We start from the raw sequence: 22820 nt of genomic DNA, 5'->3' as shown, positions 1-22820 counted from the left end.
CTGGTTTAGCAGTCTAGACATGGAGTATGAAAGAAGAGTACTCCTCATATTCAACTGTTTTGAGTCTGCAAATTTAGAGTCAGCAAAAGGGTAAATTACACCACACTTAACATTCTGCTCTTCAAGAGACACGGTGGTGTTTCATGATTTGTGTGTTCAAAACATAAGATCTGAAAGAGTTGATTGCATTTAGTATATATACATGGAGCACCTACCATATGATTTCTTTAAAAGGCTGTAGAGCAAAAAGTGTGAGCTCTCCATAGTTTAATTTATTTCTTGATTATTAAAGTTTGGTCAAGGAATGACATTGAGATTAGAAAGTACTATATATTAGAAAGCCAGAAAATTTTAATGGCAAAGCTTAATGCTTCTTCTCTCTTCATTTTTGGCCAAAATACCTCTTGCCTTCCATGACAGATTAGAGTTGCTGGCAGTTTGTGGACCAAATGTTTGGGCACTTTTGTGTAGGCTCTTCTGTGTTAGTTTTAAATTAGAGTGTTTGCCTCCTTGCCTATCTGTTTTTCATCAGGGCTCATATATTCTTGTGTCCAAAAAGACTCTCTGATTTAGCTGTGAGGCGGATTTTATTGTAAGGATGTCTGCGTGCCCTGTCATCACACGCAGCACTGGTGAAACTTCCCATGTTCTGTGTGTGCGTTGCTGCAATATGTTCAAAGTCTGATCTTTCTCAGATGTATGTGTGTGTGTGTGTGTAACTGTTTTATAGCTGAAAAGAGATGCAGGCAGCAAGGTTTCTGCCAGGATATGTTTTCTATTAGATTTTGTAATATGAAATTATAGGTTAGTTTGGGGCTTTCATAAAACTGCCTCTTTCACCCGTCATGGGAAGACAACTAACACCTTCCTTTGACTCACGTTTTCCAAGATTCCTTCGTGTTAAAAGAAGACTTTCTTTTTGAAATGCAGAAATTAAAAGAATATGGTACAAAAGCATTTTTATAGCTTTATTAAGTCTTGAGGGCAGATATATGGATTCCAGACAAAATGCAATAGAGTGGGATTTTACTTTCAAATCGCCTTACCAACACTCTTGCTCGAGATTTATGGTACATGTGCAGGAACAGGGGCTGCTTTGAAGGTTAAATAGAGCAGTTTGGAGAACAGTGTGTAAGTCTTTTTTGCCTCTTATTAAGTATGAGCTCTTCTCTGATTAACCCTTTCTGCTGGTTTCTCAGTTTGCAGCATTATTGCGAGAATAAAATAATATATGTGCTTTGTAAACTTTGTTAATCTCAATGTAAATATGAAGTAGCACTGGTGCTTTATTATGTCTATTTTGTTAACCTGCTTTTGCCCCATTGCCAAGATGAGGAATTTTTTCCTCTGGTAGAGAATCTGGCATGAATGAGAATAAAGGTATCTACCTTTTAAAACCCTATTTTTATTCACAGAGCAATTCCACCCATTGTCAAAAATGGAACAGCGGGCACAGTATTGGAGAAATATGGATTGTATAAAATATAGTTTCCCTGAAACTCTGAAAGATAAACAGTAGTGAGTGTAGCATTGGTATTTAGGGTCTGATAGAGCACTTTCATTTTTGAAAGCATTGAACTTCATTTTTTTAAAAAAAGGCATTTGTTTTTATTTCTTATGTAGTCAAACATTTATGTGATTGTTATCTTTAGTGTAGTAGTATGTATCAGTTTGCTAGAGTTCCCGTAACATAATATCACAGATTGGATAGAATAAACAATGGAATTTTATTTTCTCCTAGTTGAGGCAGCTAGAAATCAAGGCCAAGGTATCAACAGATTGGTTTTTCCTGAAGCCTTTATCCTTGGCTTTGAAGATAGCCTCCTTCATGTTGTGTCTGTACATAGTCTTTGTGCTATGCACCACACACATCCCTGGTGTCTCTTTGTATGTCCAAGTTTTCTTTTCTTGGACACCAAGAAGATTGGATGAGTAGGGCCCATCCTAATGGCCTCATTTTAATGTAATCATCCTTTTTAAAGATTCTATCTCAGCCAAGTGTGGTCGCATGTCACTGTAGTCTCAGTGACTCTGGAAGCTGAGGCAGGAGGATCTCAAGTTTAAAGCCAGCCTCAGCAACTTAGGGTCTTGCTAAGTTGCTTAGAGACTCACTATCTCAAAACAAAAACCAAAAACAACAAAAAATGAGGGCTTGGGTGTGGTATAGTGATTAAATATCCCTCAGTTCAGTTCTCTATCTCCCCCAGCCTCCCCCCCACCGCCTGTGAAAAAGACCCTGTCTTCAAATATAATCATATGCTGAGATAGTGCCTCAACATCTGCCTATTGGGATACTGAGAAGGGACACCATTTAGCCCTTATTGGGAAATGCAGTGAACCAGGAGTGGAGACCTAGATTCCAATGGCAACTCTGGTCCTTGATGACCTAGTAGCTGTGGGCAGGACTCTTAACTTCTCATGTCTGAATCCACATCCCTCCACATCTGTCGAATCCCTTTACTCAGAGCCAACGATGAGGATTGGAGAAAGTCGGGAACATGAGCACAATTTGTAAAATATGAGAGTCTACAAATACAAAGTTATTATAAATGAGAATATTGGTGAGGGGATAAAGTTGATGGCTTGTGAACAATTTTAAGTAGACAATGCAAAGGGTTGTTGCAAACATTTGGCTAAAAAAATCTTCTTGGCATTCTGTTTGGCTGAGGGAGTGGTGTGGATAAAGAGAGGTGACTTGGTTAAGACTCAACTCAGAAAAAAATAGTAATTAGGTGAACAGATAAGCCAAACATCTGGATGATGCAGCATGAATGTCTTCTCATCCCTAGCACTTTATTTCTTAAAGCCTTTTAGCTTCTTCTTTAAAAAAAAAAATTCCTCTAACTTTTATGTCTGGCAATGTTCAGGCTGGGGACCTAGAAGATTGAGAAGCAGTGACTGTAGCCAGAAGGCACTTTTTGTAATTAATTTTAGGTAGAGATGATGACCCCTTCACAAGGATGTGACTTAAAGAAGAAGAAACAAAAAGATAATACAGTGTTTAGGATGTTGAGGTAAGGTAATTAATTACCATGTATTTTATCATATCTGTTCTGAAATTTGTACAGCGTATTTATGTACAAAGTTTCAGATTTTAACTGGTGAGGTATATTCTCAGCTCATCAGCTGTGCATGTTTAGAGTCACTGAGCAAGCAAATCCTAAAGTGCAAAGATTGTATCTTTTATTCTATAAAAGCACATAGAACAGGACCATGCACAAAATACGTGTTCTTGGAATTTGATAGTTGTATTGGGTCTCTTGGTATTTAGGGTCTGATAGAGCACTTTCATTTTTGAAAGCATTGAACTTCATTTAAAAAAAGGCATTTGTTTTATCTCTTATGTAGTCAAACATTTATAATTTTTTAATATAGAAGAAAACTATGAGGAGCCAGTTGTGCTTTGCAAGAGATCACAAATGCTCAAGACCCTATCATAAGGGACACTTTATAATATATAAACGTAACAAGTAAGTAAAAAAATAAGCCTTTATAGCCAGGCATGGTGGCACATGCCTGTAATTCCATACCAGAGGCTGAGGCAGAAGAATCCTAAATTCAAGGCTAGCTTCAAAAAAAAAAAAAGGGCCCACTATGTAAAAGTAACCCCAGGGTTAATCCCCAGTACCAAAAAAAGCAACAACAAACAAATGAAACAAAAATTTTTATATAGCTACAGATTTATGAAAACCCACAAGACTGACAAGATTTATAAATTGTATCATTTATTAAAGTGATGCCTGTACTTGATTTAATTTGACAGTGAGACAGCTTCATAGTACCCCTTCTAGTGGTTCTTATTAATTTTAAGTCTAGAAAATTAGGAAAAAATTTTCATTAAGCTTTTAAGCTGAGACTGATTCAAGTTAGTACAGTGGGACACTGTGAAGTACACTATATTTTGTTGTGTTAGGAAAACATGATATGGATAGAGTGACCAAATAATTATGTAGAAATAATTTCATTGTGAAAATTGCAATGACTGAAGAATCTTTCAAGTTTTCAAGGAGTGAGTATCAAGGTAGAGGATTCTTTTTAGTCAGTAAAACTAGATGCTTGGAGCATGGTATTCCTGATATTTTCATGGCATTTTTGCTTTAATCTTGCTAATTCTTTTCACATAAATAACATTTAAAAACATCTTCAGATAACTGAAGTTATAATTGTAAATACTTTTTTTTTTTTGCATGCATTATTGGTTTTCAGGGACACTTAACAGTTTTTCTTGGATAATTCCTCTAGAACGTTTGAAAATGCATCAACATAGCTTTATCTGAGAACTAAAGATATTTATATTCCTCTTCTTATTTCTCCCAGTGAGAGGAGAGAGTGGAAAACTCTTGGTGTAAGAAAAGGAGCTGTTTCATCCAGGGAAGTTCTAGGAGAGTGAATCTCCAAAGCTTGGGGGCTTTGTTCAGCTGTGCCAGGGTCATCTTTAAACCAGAAGTTTATTTTTCTTGCTTTGAGGAAGGTGGTGAGGGATAGGGAAGGATTGTTGTACAGTGAAGTTCATAAGACTCTTTTATTGTTTATGGGGAAAAACTCCCAAAGGGATGGAAGAGGGATCCATTAAAAACATTCCTTTGGTTGCAAAGCTTATTAGCATTCTTAGATTTACCTTTTTACTACACAGGCAGTTTACTCGGGGCCCTGTCCCTTGTTGTTTTACTGGCAACAGGCCCTTTGTTACTTCTTGTGACCTCTTTTCATTCTACATCCAGACAGTGACAATTTATTAAGTGCCAGTTGCTTATGAAGTCATCATTTCTGCCCTGAATGGTTTACAATCGAGTTGGAAGAGATCAAGATGGAAGCAAGCAACTTCAGCCAGGTGTTATAGGTGTGATAAATGCACACCTAAAACCTTGTGCCTTCTTTTGCCCCCAGGATCTGGGAAAACAATTCTCCCCTCAAAGCCTAGAACCCAGCTCTAAAATTCATTTGCCCCATCTTAAGTTTCTCTAGGAATCTGAAATATATTGCTTGTCCCAAAACTAAGATAGTCTCAAGATTTTACTGTATTTTCCTCTGTTCCCTTAAGCTATTAGCCAAGTATTTGCATATTAACTGGAGCTTTCTCAATATAATGGCTTATCCCTAAAGAGGGACTCTAATGAAGGGATTATAGGTTAAGTGGCAAATGAGTGCCAAAGACATTTGGGTAAGCCAATTAACCTGATGGTTTTTCACAGTTAATTATCATAGTGTGGGCAGAGGTTAGTGCCCAGAGTGAATGAACTATTTTTAGATGAAAGTGATAATTCCCTACATACTTGAAACAATCTAGAATTTTTTTTCCAAAGTGTGAATCCAGTTTGTCATTATTAATCATCTCTAATTAGAATTCAGTTCATCAAATATGTACCAAGTGCCTACTGTGTGTTGGGTTTTCTTTCTACTTCTAAGGAGTTAGCAGTATAGTGGAGATAAAGAAATTACAAGAAGCCCCGTAAATGAATCACACCTGAAGATCATTGGGGAGATTCATGTTCTGCCAAATTCTTCTTCATCCCATGACAATGGTACCCAGCACAGTAATTCCAGTTATTCATGCTCTTCTATCCCTCAAATGTCTTTCCAGCAAAACTAGTTTGGTATATTTTCAAACTTCACTTTCCCTTCTTCCAGGGTCCTTGAGAATATTGACTGTTGGCCTAGAAATATATTCACCACTGCCTACTGTCTAAATCTTCATTGAACTCCTAACTTGCATGTGGGTTTACTTTCTTGGGGATCTCTTCATGATCAGTGTCTGTCTTCTGTTTTCCTGTAGCAGTCAACATTTGTGTTAGGATGGTATTTATCATCCCATTTTGAAATTTCCTGTACACTTACCTGCTTCTTCTAGTAGGCTGAATGTTTCTCAAAAGTCAGGGAATGTACTCTGCTTATCCTTCTATCTGCAGTGACCTTGGCAGTCCTAGCTCATTACTGGATGGACGAATAAATGGGTGAATCAATAATTTTCTTACAAAATCAATCCATTAATCATTGGGCAGTGATGTGTTCAATAGGGGATGAAAGCAGGAATGTTAAAAACATCTGTGTGCTGCTCAGAAAGCCTTCTCGTTGCTTCCTCATCCTCCTGAAATCCCGCCCCCCCCATCATCCCTGATGTGTGTAGTACGAAGTCAGCATTGTTCATGGGAGTATGTCAATAAAGTCAAACATATTCTGCATAGTTACTAGGAAAGGCTTTGGGGAGATAGTAGTTTGCAAGTGAATATGAGAGTGGGTATGAAAGCACAGTTGGAAAGGTATAGCAGTTGACAGGCTGATCTGGAGGGAAGAAATGGTTTGGGCCAAGACAGAGAGGTTGGGAAGCTTGGCTGACATGGATGCATTCATCTAAGTAATGAGAGATTGACCTGGAAGTCCTAAAGAGGGAGGCAGTGAATGCTGGTCTATGGAAGGGTGTTTATTATGAAAAGAAATAAGGCATGATAAGGGAATTTGAGGCAGGGGGTGGAGTTGGTGTGGTATTTCAGGAACTTTTCCCATCCATCGCATGCTTAATGGATCAAAATGAGAACTAAAGCAAGCAGGGATAGCCATTCAGTTCAGTTTAACAATATTTATTACATGCTTAAGATGCATTGGAAACTGGAAGGAAGACATAATTCCTTCCCTAAGGGGACTCGTAGTGTAAAGAAGGAAAGAGAAAAATGATCAGGCAATTGCAATGAGCGTGCTAAGCAATACCGACAGAAAATAATGAATGCCTGCCTGAGGGTAGCAAAAAGGTAAGTTAGAAGTGGATCCAAGGGAAACCTGGGAGTTAGATGTTCTGATGTTCCTGAGAAACTTAGATGTCCTTAACCATTTTAAAAATAGAAGTAGGAGAAAAGCAGCAGCACACACCTATAATCCCAGTCACTTAGGAGACTGAGACAGTAGGATCCTGAGTTCGAGACCAGCCTCAGCATCTTAGCAAGACCCTGTCTCAAAATAAAGAAGAGTAGGATGTGGCTCGGTAGTTACGTGTCCCTGAGTTTAATTTTCCATACCAAAAAAACAAAAACAAAAAACCAAAAAAAAACAAAAAAACCCAAAAACAAACAAACAAAAAACCGAGAGAGAGAGAAGGAGACCTCACATAAAATCTTTAGCGGTAAAGTAAATGATGTTACTTAATGTGGGGATTAAATAAGAAGGAGATGGTTTGTGGGGAAAATTTGTTTGGATTCATACTTTTTAAGCTTAGGAAAACAACTAATGTTATATGATGATGACATAGTGCTGTGTAGTTTACTTGGTTACAGACATCAGAATAGCAACTCAAGCTGGTTTATGATTAATTGCATTTATTGGCATAGTGTTGGCCTCAGGCATGACTGGATCCAGCTATACTTGAAGTTGTCTCTGTGTCACTTTGATCTGGCTTTTGTTATATTGGCTTTACTCTCAGATAGACCTTGTCTTCAGGGAATCCTCCAGTAGCCCTAGAATTCCATCTTATTCTCAGAAAAAAAGATGCTATTTCTCAATAGATATTGGTGGCATATTGACTCTGATTAGTTTGGCTTGACTGTAAGTCAATTGTGTGGTCAGTGATGGAGACAGGGTGATACAGTACACTTATCAACCTTGTCATATGACCTTTCCTAAGGTGGCAAAGTCAGCCTATCCTAACCATATGGATTGAGAGTAAACGTGGGCTCTTCTCTAAAGGAAAAACCAGGATACTCATACTAGGAGTGGGTTTGCATAAATAGCAAGTGTCCATTGCACAAGGCTGTACAAATTTCAAACCTGCTAAATTAACATTCCTCATTTACTCTTTAACAGAACCTTGTGTGAGACCGGTTGTTATTATGTGCACACCATAGGTAAAGAAGTGTAGAGTGGCTAAGGTAACACAATTGGTATTAGTAGAAGAACTAGAATTCCCTTACCCTTTCTTCCATCAGTGTAGATAGTCGCTCGGCAATAAGAGGTTTATTCTCATGAACAACAACACTCAGGCTCAAGGTGTGGAAGAAGTTATCCCCTGTTGCAGTTGTTGGAGACAATGACCACAGGGTGGAAAGAGTACAGAAAAATGAGGTCAGGAAGTAGAACCAAGAGAGAAACACCTGTATTTGGGCTGACAAATGTGAACAAAATGATGGCTCAGCAGAGTTATATAGTGGTCATCCAAAAGAGAGAATGAGAAGAGAGGATTAGGTTAATTCTAGATAAGGAAGAGGGGTGGGAGGGAAAAGGAGGGGTAAGGGGATTAGCAAGGATGGTGGAATGTGATGGTCATCATTATAGAAAGTACATGTATGAAGACTTGAATTGGGTGTCAACATACCTTATATTCAAACAGAGATATGACACATTGTGGTATGTATGTGTATTAAGAATTGTAATGCAAAAAAAAGTACATATATAATGGAATAAATTGACGGGAACATACTTTATATACAGAGATACGAAAGACTGTGCTCTATCTGTGTAATAAGGATTGTAATGCATTCCATTGTTGTCGTGTATTTAAAAAAATAATAAAATCAATTACAAAAGATTGTCACAGCTATCAGAACCACAGCAATGAATCAGCCAAGGACATGGCTCTGTCCCAGAGTTCCTTTGAGCCTCTCCTGTGCCAGCCACATCTCCAACCCACAGCAGCCTCATGGGGCCTGCTGCTTCAGAGGCTCCAGACTCCTTTAAAAAAAATAAATAAATAAGAAAAAAAGAGAAGACGTCTGTGTTAAAAGACCAAAGGTGACACTTCATAAATGGTTATTATCTTGCTTTGAAAGTGTCATTAAAACTTAAAGTAATTTTAAGTTAAATATTCATGGCCAGCTGAGCATGGTGGCACATACCTGTAATGCCAGTGATTCCGGAGTCTTACAAATTCAAGGGAGTATTACAAGTTTCATACCAGCCTCAGCAACTTAATGAGGCCCTAAGCAACTTAGTGAAACCCCGTCTCAAAAAAAAAAAAAAGCTACAGTTGTGGCTCAGTGCTTAAATGGTTAAGCGCCCTTAGGTTCGATTCTTGGTACAAATTTAAAAAAAAAAAAAAAAAAATATATATATATATATATATATATATATATATATATATATATGTATGTATATAGATCTTATATATAATACGTATTATATACCTTATATATATAGTATTGTATTATTTGAAAGCAATGCCATTGGCTTTTATGGATTGATGGCTAGTTTCCATTGTTGTTGTTGATAGCAATGATGATAACAACAGCTAACATGTGTTACATACATTGTGTTACACACAGACACTGTATTTATTACACACTATAATCTCCTTTTTGTTTACCTTCTCATTTAAGTTGTTCACTTACTTTACAGAGCAAGTACAGTTATCTTTGTTTTACAGATGAGGAGGAGGTCAAGGTACAAGAGGTGAAAGAACTCTGCATGCCCGCCCCCTTACCCTGTGTGTGTCCATTTGGCTCTAAACTCTGCATTGCATTTTGGGCTTGAGCTCAGATAGTCACATTTGGGTAATATCAGAGTGGGACAGATTAACAAACACCCTTCTTATAAAACAAAATTCAACCCATTGCAAAAAAAAAATGTTTTGCTTTGTTTTAATTGAAGTTTTGGCATTTATGTACCTTTCAAGCTGAACAATCAAAAGTGTTTCAGAGCTGTGTACCATTTGATGTTTGAAGCATCTAAGCATCCCTGCTGCTCTGAAGGAGTTAGTGGTCATCATTTATGTTTGGTGCTTGTGACTGAAAAGGTCATCGGACAGAAACAATAGCAGTGAGAAATGCACACACAAGGATGGTTTGGATAGCAGCGTCCCATCATTCATCAGCTTTTTACAACAGCATTGGCCTTTGTCAACATTTCCTAAAGGAAAAATCACAAGGCAGCAAAAACAAAAGACCCACAAATGAACACAACTGGAAATAGTTTAAGACTCCTTGAAGACTTGAGAGGCTGTATTTTGGTGGTTGTTTTTTTTTTTGCTTTAAAAGACAGTCTCTGAGTCCCGTGTTCCCTAGAGAATTCTGCCTGCGATTGTTTCTTTTTCACATCTGCTGCTCTGATTTTTCTCCACCTTTCCTAGAGTGGAGAATTTCCTCATTCCTTAAGTGTCTCTCTGAATTTTCAATATCAACCCACCAAACAAACTCGGAGATTACATATCAGCATGAAATTTTGTTTTGTGTTAAGGTGTTTCATTAGCTGCGAAGTAGCAGAACTGAAGAGGTTTCACTGTTTCCATTTTGGACTCACAGGAGAGAATGCAAATGGTCAACATCTATTATGCTCAGTGTTGAATAACTATCTTTACTTCACATTCTCAGGCAAACTGTTCAGATTATACCGAGGCTCTTTTGGTCAAGATCTTTCTTAGTCCAAAGTTGATTATATCCCTTATCACTAACTTGTGACATGACATATATTAAAGCCCCATACAATTTAGTAGTAGTCTATGTTCTTTTGCCATAATATTCATTGGTTTAATAAAAACATGCTTAGGCAGAGAACACCCATTAGAGAGTTCTATCATGCACAGTCTCCCTTCAGTGTGTTTGGAACGTGGATAATATGTTCCCTTTTTCTCCATTTTTCTTTTTCTTTATCTTTCTTTAATTGACAGTGCTTGTCCTTTAAATGTTTTTCTACATTGTAAATTTTGGGCTGCTCTTCAAAGTTTTCTTTCCTAAAACGAAATTTTGAAATTTATTAATTTTTTTCTTAGTTTTGAAACCCTCATTTTGTGAGAATTTGATGTAGTATGTCTTGTGGCTGCTACAGGTTATTCAGTTTATTGCTATAAAATAAGACATCCCTGTAGCTCTGAAGACACTTTAAAGTTTTTTTTTTCCCTTTCTACAAAAGTCTTTATAGAGTTGGTTATGACCTTGAACTAAAAGCATGTAGTAGAAAAACTGGGGTGGGAAACACAGTTCTTCATCTGCTCTGGATCTGCCACGGAAAAGGTGCATTACTGTCCCAAGTGAAGGGCACCTTCTTGCCCGCTCTCCTTGCTGTGCTAGGAAAATCCTTGTCTCAGAATGCCTTGCCACAGAGCCCTCCACTACCCTGACTCTGATAGGAAGGAAGCCTGTCTACATTGATGTTGGAGGAAGTCTAGGTTAATTTCTAGTAGAAACCAGTGGGTTTTCATTCTGAATTACTTGAAATCAGCTCTCTCTGTGACAACACTGTTTGGCAGTTTGGCAGTTTTTCATATTTCCTTTAAATTTTAATTATAACCCATCAAGTCTTAAGCAATTACTTCTGGGTTAGACTCTTGATGAATGTCATAGCAGGGTGTTTTAATTTAATGGATCCAGAAAAACATCTGTTTCTAATATTTTAGAAGGCAATTTATATGGAAATTCATCTAATACACAGTCAATACACGGAGATTTGAAAAATCAAAATCAAAATGGAAAATCAGTCCTCTGTGATGTAGTCAGTCTTCTGTTAACAAAGGATTTCACTTATGACTAGGATCACCTGCTTCTAGTTAACACTCAAAATATTGCAGTTTTAAAAAGATGGCAATTTATTTCTTATACCCAGGTAATTGGCAGGTTCTTAGTCTGTGGCTGGTATTGTCTACTTTGACAGGGACTTGGTTTCCTTTCTTTTTTACTGTTCTGCTCTGCTGTGTACGATTTCTATCTGTAAGGACACTTTATGGGCCAAGATGGCTGCTGAAACTCAATTTACACATGTGCTCTACATAGCAAGAATGAGCTAGGGGGAAAGGAGAAGAAGGTTAAGGTTTTGCTTTTAAGGACAGTTTCTTGAAGTAGTAGCCCAAAGTCACATGACCACTTTTAGCATCAAAGGAAGTATACCAGATGACCATGTGCCCAGGTATAATCTGAAATTCTATTAATAAGGAAAAAAAAAAGACTAGATATTGAGAAATAGTGAACTATACCTCATAATATAATTTTCAGGACTTGTTTTTAACAGATCTTCTGCTTTATCACTGAACATGTAGAGAAGTCAATTGTTCTTCAAAGTAAATAATATATGTAAAAGGACCCATATGGCATTTGGCACAAAGTAAATAACAATCAGTGGTTTTTAAAATTATAACTCCCGAATGTACTTAATTTATAAGTTATGGGCCAAATGGATTTTAATAAGGGACATTTTATAGATTGTGCCTTGTGTATTATTGTATCGTATTAACAGCAGGCCATAGGGCATAGATGTCATCTGCCCTAGGGTCTCCAAAATACAAACAATGTTCTCTGTTCCTCTGCATCAAGGATAGATGAAAGGTTACAAGTGCTAAAGTGATTTCAAGGTAAAACTGGTATCACAGAAACTGAAGCTCAGAGAGGTTAATTGAGAAGCAAGCTAGAGATGCAGTTGCAAACAACCATTGGCCCAGTCATTTCATCCCAACAGGAATATAACTCCACTTCCACTGGCTATGTTACTTTGGACGGTATGTGTTTCTTAATCTGTTTGGATCTTTGTTGTGTTTCCTTGCTTTCTGAAGTTGGGCAGTAAATTATGGAGCTGGGATTTAGGAATATATCCTCTCAAATCCAGGGCTTTTCCAGCCTGAACTTTGCTCAGATTCAGATGAAAGTTCCTTTGATCACACCTGCCTCATAACAAGTGACGGACCTGGTGAAGGAGCTAGAGGTGATTGTCCTAGAGGAGGCAGTTTGCAAGTTCTCCTTTTATAGCCCCACCGCCTTCGAGCTCACATGCCTCTTTTGTGTTCTGTAGGAGGAGAGAAGTGCTCCCAGTGCCAGCTGTTCACTGGGAACTGTAATGGCATAGGGGATTTTCTGAATTGAGTGGTTAACGTGACATCATCAGCATTTATAGAGCTTACCCATATATGTGAGCACTGCTATTTCCTTCATATTTGTCTTTATACTGACTTTTAAATTTTGACAGCTTCATTCTGAGAAAATATCTATAAAATCTACCATTTATGTGATAGTTAAATTTTCTTTCAAATACCCACTCAAATGAATGCAGCCATTAACCTTTTTACAGTGCATGTCTGTCTACTCATAGGCCCTCCATGTGTTCTAAAGTTTAGATGATAGATGTAACCAGGGAGACCAGTACAGTGCTTTGTAGATACCAAGTGCTCAGCAAATAGTAGGTCCTTTCTTCTTGGAAATTTCTTTGGAAATATGGGGCATGCAAGCTTGAAACTATTAATTCTTAGATCATGTGACAGTGAAATACCATAATGCTCTCTCTGGACGGTAAATCCCATGACAGCTCAGAAGCAGGAAAGGCTGAAGTACTCTAGAATGCTGGAGGAAGGGAAAGGTGGCATGGGGAGAGCCATTCTGCCTACTCACTCCAGCTCTGTGGGCTCTTGCTATTCTGTGTGGTCCAGAGACCACCACCAGCAGCACCAGCAGCAGCAGCAGCAGCAACAGCAACATCACCTGGGAATTTGTTACAAATATGAAATCTCTAGCTTCTCTACTGAGTCCAAACCTGCCATTTAATAAGGTGCCCAGGTGCTTTGTGTATATGAGAAGCCCTGCTTTGGGTACTACTGTTGTTCTATTTAGAGTTTAAAAAAAAAATGTATTTAGTTGGGGCTAATCCTGATTCTTTGTGCATTCCCTAAACCAGAATTATCCTGGACTTAATCTTAATGCCTCATGTCAGCCCAGAGCCAGGAATCTCCATTTTCAGACAGTGTGCTATGTGATTTTCAGAAAAATTGTTTGGCAGTTGCCACACTAAGGCTAAAATCACTGATAGAAACCCTGCATTTATTCCTCAAAGGTGTTTGCATTCCAACAAGGAAGAAAGCTTTCCAGGAAAAGAAATGCAGCCCTAATTGTGGTGTTAGTCAGCATTAATGGGAGGATCCAAATGCCCCCAAATGTACTTGGAATCCCATCAAAAGCCACATAATAATCAAGTTTCCAAGGAAGGCAATATCTTAGCAATGTCATAGTATTTCTTTTTTCTTTTCTTTTTTTTCCCTTTTTGCATTTTACATTTGTTTTTTTCTCAACATTTTGTTTTTTAGCCGTGCTATCAAGACTAACCAGGACCTTCTCCCAGAAACTCCATGGACCCACATTTTCTACAATGATTTTTGGGGGACTCTTCTGACCCACAGTGGCAGCCACAAGTCCTACCGGCCACTCTGCACTCTCTCTTTTCGCCTGAATCATGCCATTGGAGGGTTGAATCCCTGGAGCTACCACTTTGTCAATGTCCTGTTGCATGCGGCTGTCACTGGTCTCTTCACAAGCTTCTCCAAGATCCTCCTTGGTGATGGATACTGGACCTTCATGGCTGGCTTGATGTTCGCCTCCCACCCCATTCACACAGAGGCAGTGGCAGGAATCGTGGGACGGGCTGATGTTGGGGCCAGTCTCTTCTTTCTCCTCTCCTTGCTCTGCTACATTAAACACTGTTCTACAAGAGGCTACTCAGCCAGGACTTGGGGCTGGTTCCTTGGGACAGGACTGTGCGCAGGATGCAGCATGTTGTGGAAGGAACAAGGAGTGACTGTTCTGGCGGTTTCAGCAGTTTATGATGTCTTTGTCTTTCACAGGCTGAAAATGAAACAGATCCTACCTGCCATTTACAAAGTAAGTGATTGTTGGCTCTTGGGCATTGGATTACTGAGTAATCTGCTTGCTTGGTTCTTTGCCACCATTTAAAAAGCAAATTTGTTCCTCTTCAAGCAGAATTTAAAATAAGTTCCTTTCTGATCTTCAGTAAGTGGAAGTGTCCTTTTTGACCTTTCCCTACTAAGCAGGGTTTCCCTCACTGCTTGTTTTATTTCTCGGGTTTCTTATTTTCATGATTTCCAAGGCGGTAGAAGAATAATTTTGCCTTGTAACGAATATGTATCTTTATTGGTTTTAATTCACTGTCTATTTCTGCCAAAATCTCTGTAATCCAATAAATCACCTATAATGTCTATTTGTAAAAATAACTTAGCTGATAATTGAGCTTGATGCTGTCGGGTAGAGAGGGGAAATCCTCAGTCATTCCTTAGTATTACTTTTCCTGGTTTGGAAAACAACCCTTCTCTCTAGTGCACTGAGAAGTCAAATTCTTAAACAGCGATTCATATTCACCTTTCTCAAAGTGTATAAAAATAGAAGAGTCAAAACAGAAAGTGGTTATTTATAAGTTTCGCCCTGAGGCCAATTAAGCCCTTCAGATTCTGGGTTTTACATTAGTTCTTCTGTATTTCCTTAGGGGTTTCAAAATGGTGTTGTTTCAAGGTCACAGAAGGGGTTTAGGATCCCTAGGTACTGAGAGATTGAGCTGTTTTTGCTACAGAGTTAGAGGGAAGACTCTGGCAGGACAGGGTGTCTCCAGAAACTGCCTGCCTTCCTACCTCCCTAACTTTCCTGCACTCAGAAAATGTACTTTGGTTGACTTTAAGAGTAAACACTGAATAGGGTCAGGAGTTGGAAACTTCAGCCATGTTTTAGGCAAGCTAGCTCCCACCTTCCTTTTGGACACAAGTGAGGAATGTTTTTTGTTTTTGTTTTTTTTGAAGAAGAAGAAGAATAGCTCTGTGTTATCCAGGCTGGTCTTGAACTGGCCACTCAAGTATTCGTACTGCTTCCATCTCCTCTATAGCTGGGACCGCCACTGTGCCCAACCAGCAAGGATTTATGTTTTGTATTCTTGCTTTAAAAAGCTGTTGAGTGTTTCTAGTTTTGATTACTTTTTTCCTCCAGTTCCCAACTTTTCCTTAAAATTGAATTGGGAAGAAAATTTTTTTTTTAAAGCAAGAGAAACAAAAACCAAAACATCTATTTTTAATTGTTGTCTTTTTCACTTGGTAGGCAGTGTAATTCCGGCTGTGCTTTTGCTCTGTGGGAAGCATAACCTTTTCACTTAGAACTCAAGTCTCAAGGGCTTAATGACATTCTTTTGTAATTTCAATTAAACACCAAATCTTTAAAGAAAACTCTGGGTAGAGTTTGATGCTGGAAAACAACATATGGTTTAAAAGCCAAGCTCTTAATTTCATGTTAGTTGTAATTCTTTCAAGGATATTTAAAGAGAGTAATCATTTTTTTTCCTTTAAAATGATGTCATCAACAATAACAATCTCTTTAGAGATTCAAATAGAAAAAGTGTAGTGCATGATCCTTGTCCTCATTCTCTTTGAGGATGCATGCTCAGAAGCTTTTAGGACCTCTTGTTGCTAGCCCATGAAACATTGTGGTTTCTTAGGCCCAATTTCCATTTTACCATCTCATTATTTTTGATATGTTAATTCAGGACTTGCTTTTAGGACCTTTTGAAGTTCTCTGAGATGTTTTCAATTCTTGAAGCATGTTTTCAAGGGCCAAGTTGTTTACTGTGGCACTCCTTACTGTAAGAAAGTTCTAGGCAATAATTGGGACATACTTAGAAAATTATCTGCCTAAAATTAAAATTCATTTAGGCATTCTTTATTTTATCTAGCAATCTTAACTCATATCACTACTACCTGATATAAATGAGAAATACCAGTAGCAGAGAAATCATAAGTGAGTGTGAAGTCCCTTGTTTTATGAGAAGGGACTTAATAATGTTGAAGGTTCAGGGTCCTGAGATGTTTCCAAATGGATACTTTCCCAGACTCCTGGCAGCTGCTGCCTGCAGGCCAGACAACAGCTGTGGTATAAATGGGGGCAGCACGACCCTTCATCTGATAGTTAATGTCCCATCTTAGCTCTTTGTCATTCTTAGCTTTGGGGCCAATGAGCTTAGTAAGAGCATTGGGATAATAGATTTTGTGAATTTAGAAGGAATCATAGAGATCCTTTTTCCATTTACCTTATTTCCAGCTGAGGTGAAGGTCACCCAAGAAAGGTTAGGATACTAGGATCTCTTTACTATATGTACTCTGAGGTGTGGAGATGAATAAATACATGTATGCCCCACTGACTATGTGGTAGAAAGGAAATTAATGTGGAATAGTATCATAAGGGCTGAGTAACCTTGGGCTGGTTGCATTATCTGCTTCTTCATCTGGAAATGGAGACAGTTATTGTTGTCCTGAAGTTGTTCTGATGATAGGAATTGTGAGGTATTCAGTGTGAGGTGAGCTGGAGTGCTGGGTATACATATTATTGGAGAGAAAGAGGCAGCATTGATGGATATATTGTAAGACTTTACCATAAGAGGACAAAAGATAAACTTCTAGTCGTCTTTAAATGTACATTTGTTTGAAGTTGGTGTTGTAGTGCATGCCTGCAAACCCAGCAACTCAGGAGGCGGAGGCAGGAGGACTACAAGTTTGAAGCCAACCTGCACAATTTAGCAAGACACTATATCAAAAAAGTAAAAAGGGCTGAGGATAAAGCTGAGTGATCAATTCCCAGATCCTCTCCAAATAAACAAAAACCACAGAATGATTTGACAGAGTATGAAATAAGAACTGCTTAGGAATCCAAGTGAAGCTTACAGATGCTTTCACATACAATCTCATGATTGTGAGGCTTGTGAAGACTGGATAGATTGCATAAGGAAGTTACAGAAATTCCCATATTCTATATGTAAAATATATGGATTTTTATGCCTATGGTGAATGATAAGAGATTCTTTCTGATAGAAGGGGATTAAAAGAATTTAGAGAGTCCTTTTCAACCTGAAAAGAAAAATCATTGTAAATATCTCACCAATCAGTGGTGCATTGCCAAGTGACATAAACTTCCTTGCCCTACGAAAATGGACAGAAGACTCCAGCATACAGATGTTTATGTCAGGCAAATTTAGAGAGCTGGTTAAAAACAGTGGTCCCCTTAAAACAGGGATTTGTTAGGATCAGCAGTGAGGGGGTCTCCATTTTTACTATTTAATCCTTAATGTTTCTATCAAAGTAAGAATATCTAGCCTCTCTCTTCATAATGTTGGTGGGTCTGGTTCTGTAACTTTTATAATTATATTGTGGTCTGCAAATTCAAGTGTCTACCAGGGCAATGCAGAAACCTTGGCACTACTGTCCTTCTCACACCCCTATTAAGGCAATAAAGAAATGCAGGTTTCTGTGGGACAGAGCTTAAGTTTTTTCTAAAAAGACAGAAATCTAAATTTCTGTGACATTGTTGTAGGGACAGACAAGGCAAGGCACTGAAGATAGCAGGAAACAGTTTTATTTGGTTACAGCCAGGTTCAGAGGGCAAAGCTTTTGCTGTAATCAATTAATCTCCTGAACTCTGAGTTCAGGTAGTTTCAGAATTTTATATCCAGCATGTAAGGGGCAGGGCTCAGAAGTTCACAGTCTGCAGAAGGTCACATAAAAGTAGTTTTTTCTTTCACTGTTCTGGGCAAGTTAACCCTTTAAGGACAACACCTGAGAAGGGGAGAGCTTCTTCTCCTCTTTCTTTCGCACCCCTGTCAGCTGTTACCATGGAGCCCAATTGGTAACTTCTCTTATCTTAGAAATGTAGACATCTCTGTGAAGCCCCAGCTCAAGACCAGAGACCTTGTTTACACATTTCTACAAACTACTATACTGGATACATGTTTGTGAAAAACTAGTAATGGGGTATCCAGCACCTGGAGTGTGGATTTCTTCCAGGCTAGTGGCCAAGTAAAATAGGGCAACACGAAAAAAGGAAGTTTATCTACATTGAACTCTTTGGTAGAGACTCTTTTGTTGACAGTCCTAAAATCAGCCATGGTGAAGATTTCTGGAGAAACCCAGTTAAGATTTTCTGTTGAGAAAGGGGGTGCCACTACAACATGCTCTATCTTTATATTTTTATTTTTTAGTCTATCTTTAAATACTGGTTACTAATTAAAAACAAACCCTTTGGAGGCCAGGCAAGATCTTTGGTATGGTTGGATTTTGACTCTGACACTTGTTTCAAAAGATGCATGTATTACATACAAGGCTTTTGCTCTTCTGCAAAGGAGATGTTGAAAGTTATATACTTCTTTGGTGAAGTATGAGAGAAATACTAAGTACCTAACATCCAGTAGATGTGGATATTTTATTCGGTATTTAATAAACACTTAGAGAGTTTACACCCGCCAGCCACTGTTCTCAGTATACTAAAAATGTTAACACATTTAACTTAACAAATGCTTATTGAGAGAAGTAATATGACGTATGAAATAATATGGTTGAATACTGACAGACTATAATTTTGTCAGTAGTTAGATTTGTCAGAAAACATTAAATATAAAACGTTCAGAAAAGTATATGAACAAAAATCAGAGTTTGAAAATATTCTTAGCCGTTAGCCTCAGGTGTCTGTTTCTCGTATTTCTTTTGTTATCTTTGGCCTCTTGTGCAACAGCTGGCACATAGTAGGTACTTAGTAAATTATTTAATTCACACTTAAGCTTTTTAAAGTATGTGGCTATAATGGTAAAGTGAAGTCCTGTACTCTTCCTTTATATAATGAGAATTTCCTTCCTAGGCTAATGAGGTCTGGAAGGTGAGATTGGAAGACACGTGTCAGAAAAATAAATTTTTTTTGACCTCTCACCAAATGATTGTTTTAGCATTCCTTACATTACTTTCACTTACTTGGTCTCATGTGGTCAAAAAACAAGAGGTAGGGGGAGGATCCTTGAAATATACTTAAAATAACCTTGTTAAAAAATACTGGACTTTTTAGTCTGCCTACAATTTTTTTTTTTTAAACAAGCCTTCCATTACCCTAAGAGGTATTTGGGTAATAAAATCAATAAAAACAACACTTTTTTTATCCAGCACCCGTCATTTCTTGTCTAGTAGCTATTTTCTGGAGTTTTAAAACATCTGTTAACTGTTTTAATGTGGACACATTGTGATTTTTTTTTGTTTTTGTTTTTCTTTTTTAGCCTTATAATCACTTATTCAGTTATAGATAGACAATTTTAAAGAGAAAGAAAGAAAAAAAAAAAAAAGGAAATCAGAAAGTCTTTGTAGCAATTGTGATACTAGCCTGAGATGATTGGGAAACATGGACCCTTTCAGTTGGATCTTTTAAGAACTTCTCTAAAGATGATGACATTTGTTTGACTGTAGTTGCTTCCAAGATGTGCATTATCTTAAAATTAAATTTGGTGGCTCTACTTCACATAAACAAGATAAGTAGACTAAGTTCCTATATGGGAAAATGGGACACATTGCTTCATTTGAAGAGTGAGTCATCTCTTTCTAGAAATAACTTTTTTTGTTGTTTTAATGCCAAAAAAGATATAGATTATGGAGGGTGCCCAGGGTCTGTGAAGTTTTTTTTTTATTTTTAGGTGTCACTGAAGCTTGTTTCTGTATTCAAATATAGTGATCAGATCAAAACTAACAAATGACCAATATTGCCGAACCATTTATGAGGTTTGTCTTGAGAATGATTTTCAAACATGGGAGTTTGTTATGTTCTAGGATTTTGATTCATTCCCTAGCTGAACACCATAGATGGTACACATGGTGCTTGTGTATGTTTGTTTTTGTGTACTGAAGAGCAGGAGAAGAGAGATACATGGTCTCTTTGCCTGTTGACTCTACATGTCCTTTTTATATGCTTTATGGCAAATGATGGGCTCATTTCTGGCTCTGTCCCTTTTTGTTTCTAGACTAGGTTGTGATTTTGCTCAAGTAGTGACCCTCATTTCCATTACACTGAATGAAATATGATCTATTTAAGTTGTTTCTGATTTTCTTCAATTAACATCTGTGCCACTCTATTTCAAGTAGTATTTCCACTTTCGTATGACTTTCCTTTCCTTTCCCCTCTCTTACCCTTAACTTTGTAAGAACCTAGACATAGCAAGATCCCTGATTCTGATCTCCGTATTTCCTAGACTTATTGAAACTGTAGGGCTATTTGTCATGCACTTAAAAATGAATTTGGATTTCCTCCCAGTAAACTTGTTGTAGCATTTAATATTCATGACCTGTAGTACTACTATAAAACTTTGAATAGCTGCCAACAGTGCTAACCAGATAGTAACATAAATAAAGTCCAGGTTCAAAAATATTTTACAATTCAAAAAGTCAAAGATTAATAAGGTGTTTTATTCCTGCAGGTTGGCCCCTTGGCTCAGCTGATTTAAGATGATTCTATATTCTAGTTGCAGTTTAGGTTGAAGTTGAGTAAAATGGGAGGCCGATTACCATTGCAATCTTCTGTGATGCTTGCAGTAGAGACTTAATATTTGATACAGTGATCTATTCACAAATTGTTTTAAAAAGAAAAAGTTATCTTTGTTTTTTTTTCCCTTTTTGTTCCAGGGGTAGAACCCAGGGACACTTTACCACTGAGTTACATCCCCAATTCTTTTTGGTTTTAGTTTGAGACAGGGTCTTGCTAAGTTGTGCAGGCTGGCCTAGAACTTAGCTCCTCTTGCCTCAACCTTCAGAATTGCTGGGACTATGGGTGTGTCCCATTGTGCCTAACAATGAAATTCATCTTTGTATCAGGCACTGTATTGGATGGTGTGGGGTTTCAAAGATGAATGGATAAGGGTCTTCTCTGAAGGACTTTATGGAGTAGTGTAAAGATGTAAAATACAGAAATGATATTCATGCTGGAAAGAAGTGGGGGAGGTGAGAGAGGCATTGGGAGTGCTGGGGAAGTTTAGAGGAAAGGGAAGATGCTTTCAGCTGAGGGGTTGAAGAAACTTTCTGGAGCAGTGGCTTGAAAGATAGATGTAAACATTTATGATTGGCGAGAAAAGCAAAGAATGGGAGTTATAGAATAAGCAGAAACTCACAGGGTGTTACGAGGGACCACTAAGAAGTGGTTTTACTTATTTATTTACTTTTGCAGTGGTGGGAATTGAACCCTGGTCTTCGTGCTTGCTAAGCACATGCTGTGCCCTGAACCTAATCTGCAGTCCTAGGCAGTGGTTTTAGCAGACAGATATGGTGCGTGAAGTTTACAAAGGAGAATGAATCGGGGAAAGCAGATGGAGACCTGCTGGGAGTGTGTAATGATAAGAGGGCATTTTAAGGTTTGGTATGGCCTCCAGAATGTTGAGAGACAGTGCATAGTCTTTACATGTATTTGAACTTTGGCTGGACCACAGGAAGAATCTAGAAATGTGCAACCGTGCTCCAACTTGCTTCTTTGAGCAGGAAGAATGTCTCTAACCCTCTTTCCTTTCGGAAGCATGAGGCAAGGGTTCCTTCCATGAAGAAGATGAGAATTAGACTCAGGAATTGAAGTTTATATCACATTTAGTGAGTATGCCTCATATTGGTGTACATCTCTGTCCTTAACATTAAAAAACATTTATTTTCTCAAGATGAGTATTATTTGACTTTTTATTTAGTAATATTTGATATATTATTATATATTCCTAATGAGAAAAACAGGGAGTCCTTAAGAGCTTTCTCCCATGTCCATTCTTCTAGCCTTGCTGAACAATGTTCAAATATGAGCATGAATGGCCACAAGTACAATATCCCTCTTTGTTTTGTACTTTTTCATACAGGAAGACAGAAAAAAAATTTTAAGAGGGTCCTTTTTATATTCAGCATCAGCACTGAATTTCAACCAGTTAACTCAATATATTGTCAGTGAAAATGACACCCAAATTGGACCTTGTGATGAATAAATAATGAGTCTCATTGAAATCGTCTATGCCGTTCTCATAACACCACGTCTGGGGTGCATATTACATCACTCGGCTCAATTTTCCATAACCTGCTGCCTGGCAGGAATCAAATTGACTGAGGGGGGAATCTCGTGATTATCAGGTTACTCATACTTAAACTCAGCACTGTCAGTTTTGCAGAAAACGACACAGCTTGCACAAATTTGAAATCCATTGTCATTGTCTGGAATGGCTGATTCCTGCCTTAAATTCCTAGAACAATGGAAATACTAATTTAGTGTTGACTTCTCAGATAAAATTTAAGCTATGGAAAGCCTGAATCCTATGAGTATATTACAGATTCCTTAATAGGTAGA

At 37.9% G+C, this 22820-nt stretch overlaps 1 protein-coding gene across 2 annotated transcripts in view; it reads left to right on the top strand.

Moving 5' to 3' along the window:
• Tmtc2 (transmembrane O-mannosyltransferase targeting cadherins 2) overlaps positions 1-22820 on the top strand; it is a 391166-nt gene that overhangs the window by 136895 nt on the left and 231451 nt on the right. The window contains exon 2 of one of the 2 annotated variants that reach the window (XM_027919857.2): positions 13973-14543. The exons of the other annotated variant lie outside the window; for it this stretch is intronic. Coding sequence (XP_027775658.2) covers positions 13973-14543 — 571 coding nt within the window. The remainder of the gene's footprint in view (positions 1-13972; positions 14544-22820) is intronic. 2 annotated transcript variants of the gene reach the window in all.

The sequence above is a fragment of the Marmota flaviventris genome, chromosome 3 (genome assembly GCF_047511675.1).
Source record: "Marmota flaviventris isolate mMarFla1 chromosome 3, mMarFla1.hap1, whole genome shotgun sequence".
Lineage (NCBI taxonomy): Eukaryota > Metazoa > Chordata > Mammalia > Rodentia > Sciuridae > Marmota > Marmota flaviventris.
Note: the sequence above shows the minus strand (reverse complement) of the source record. Positions and strands in the feature narration are given on the sequence as shown.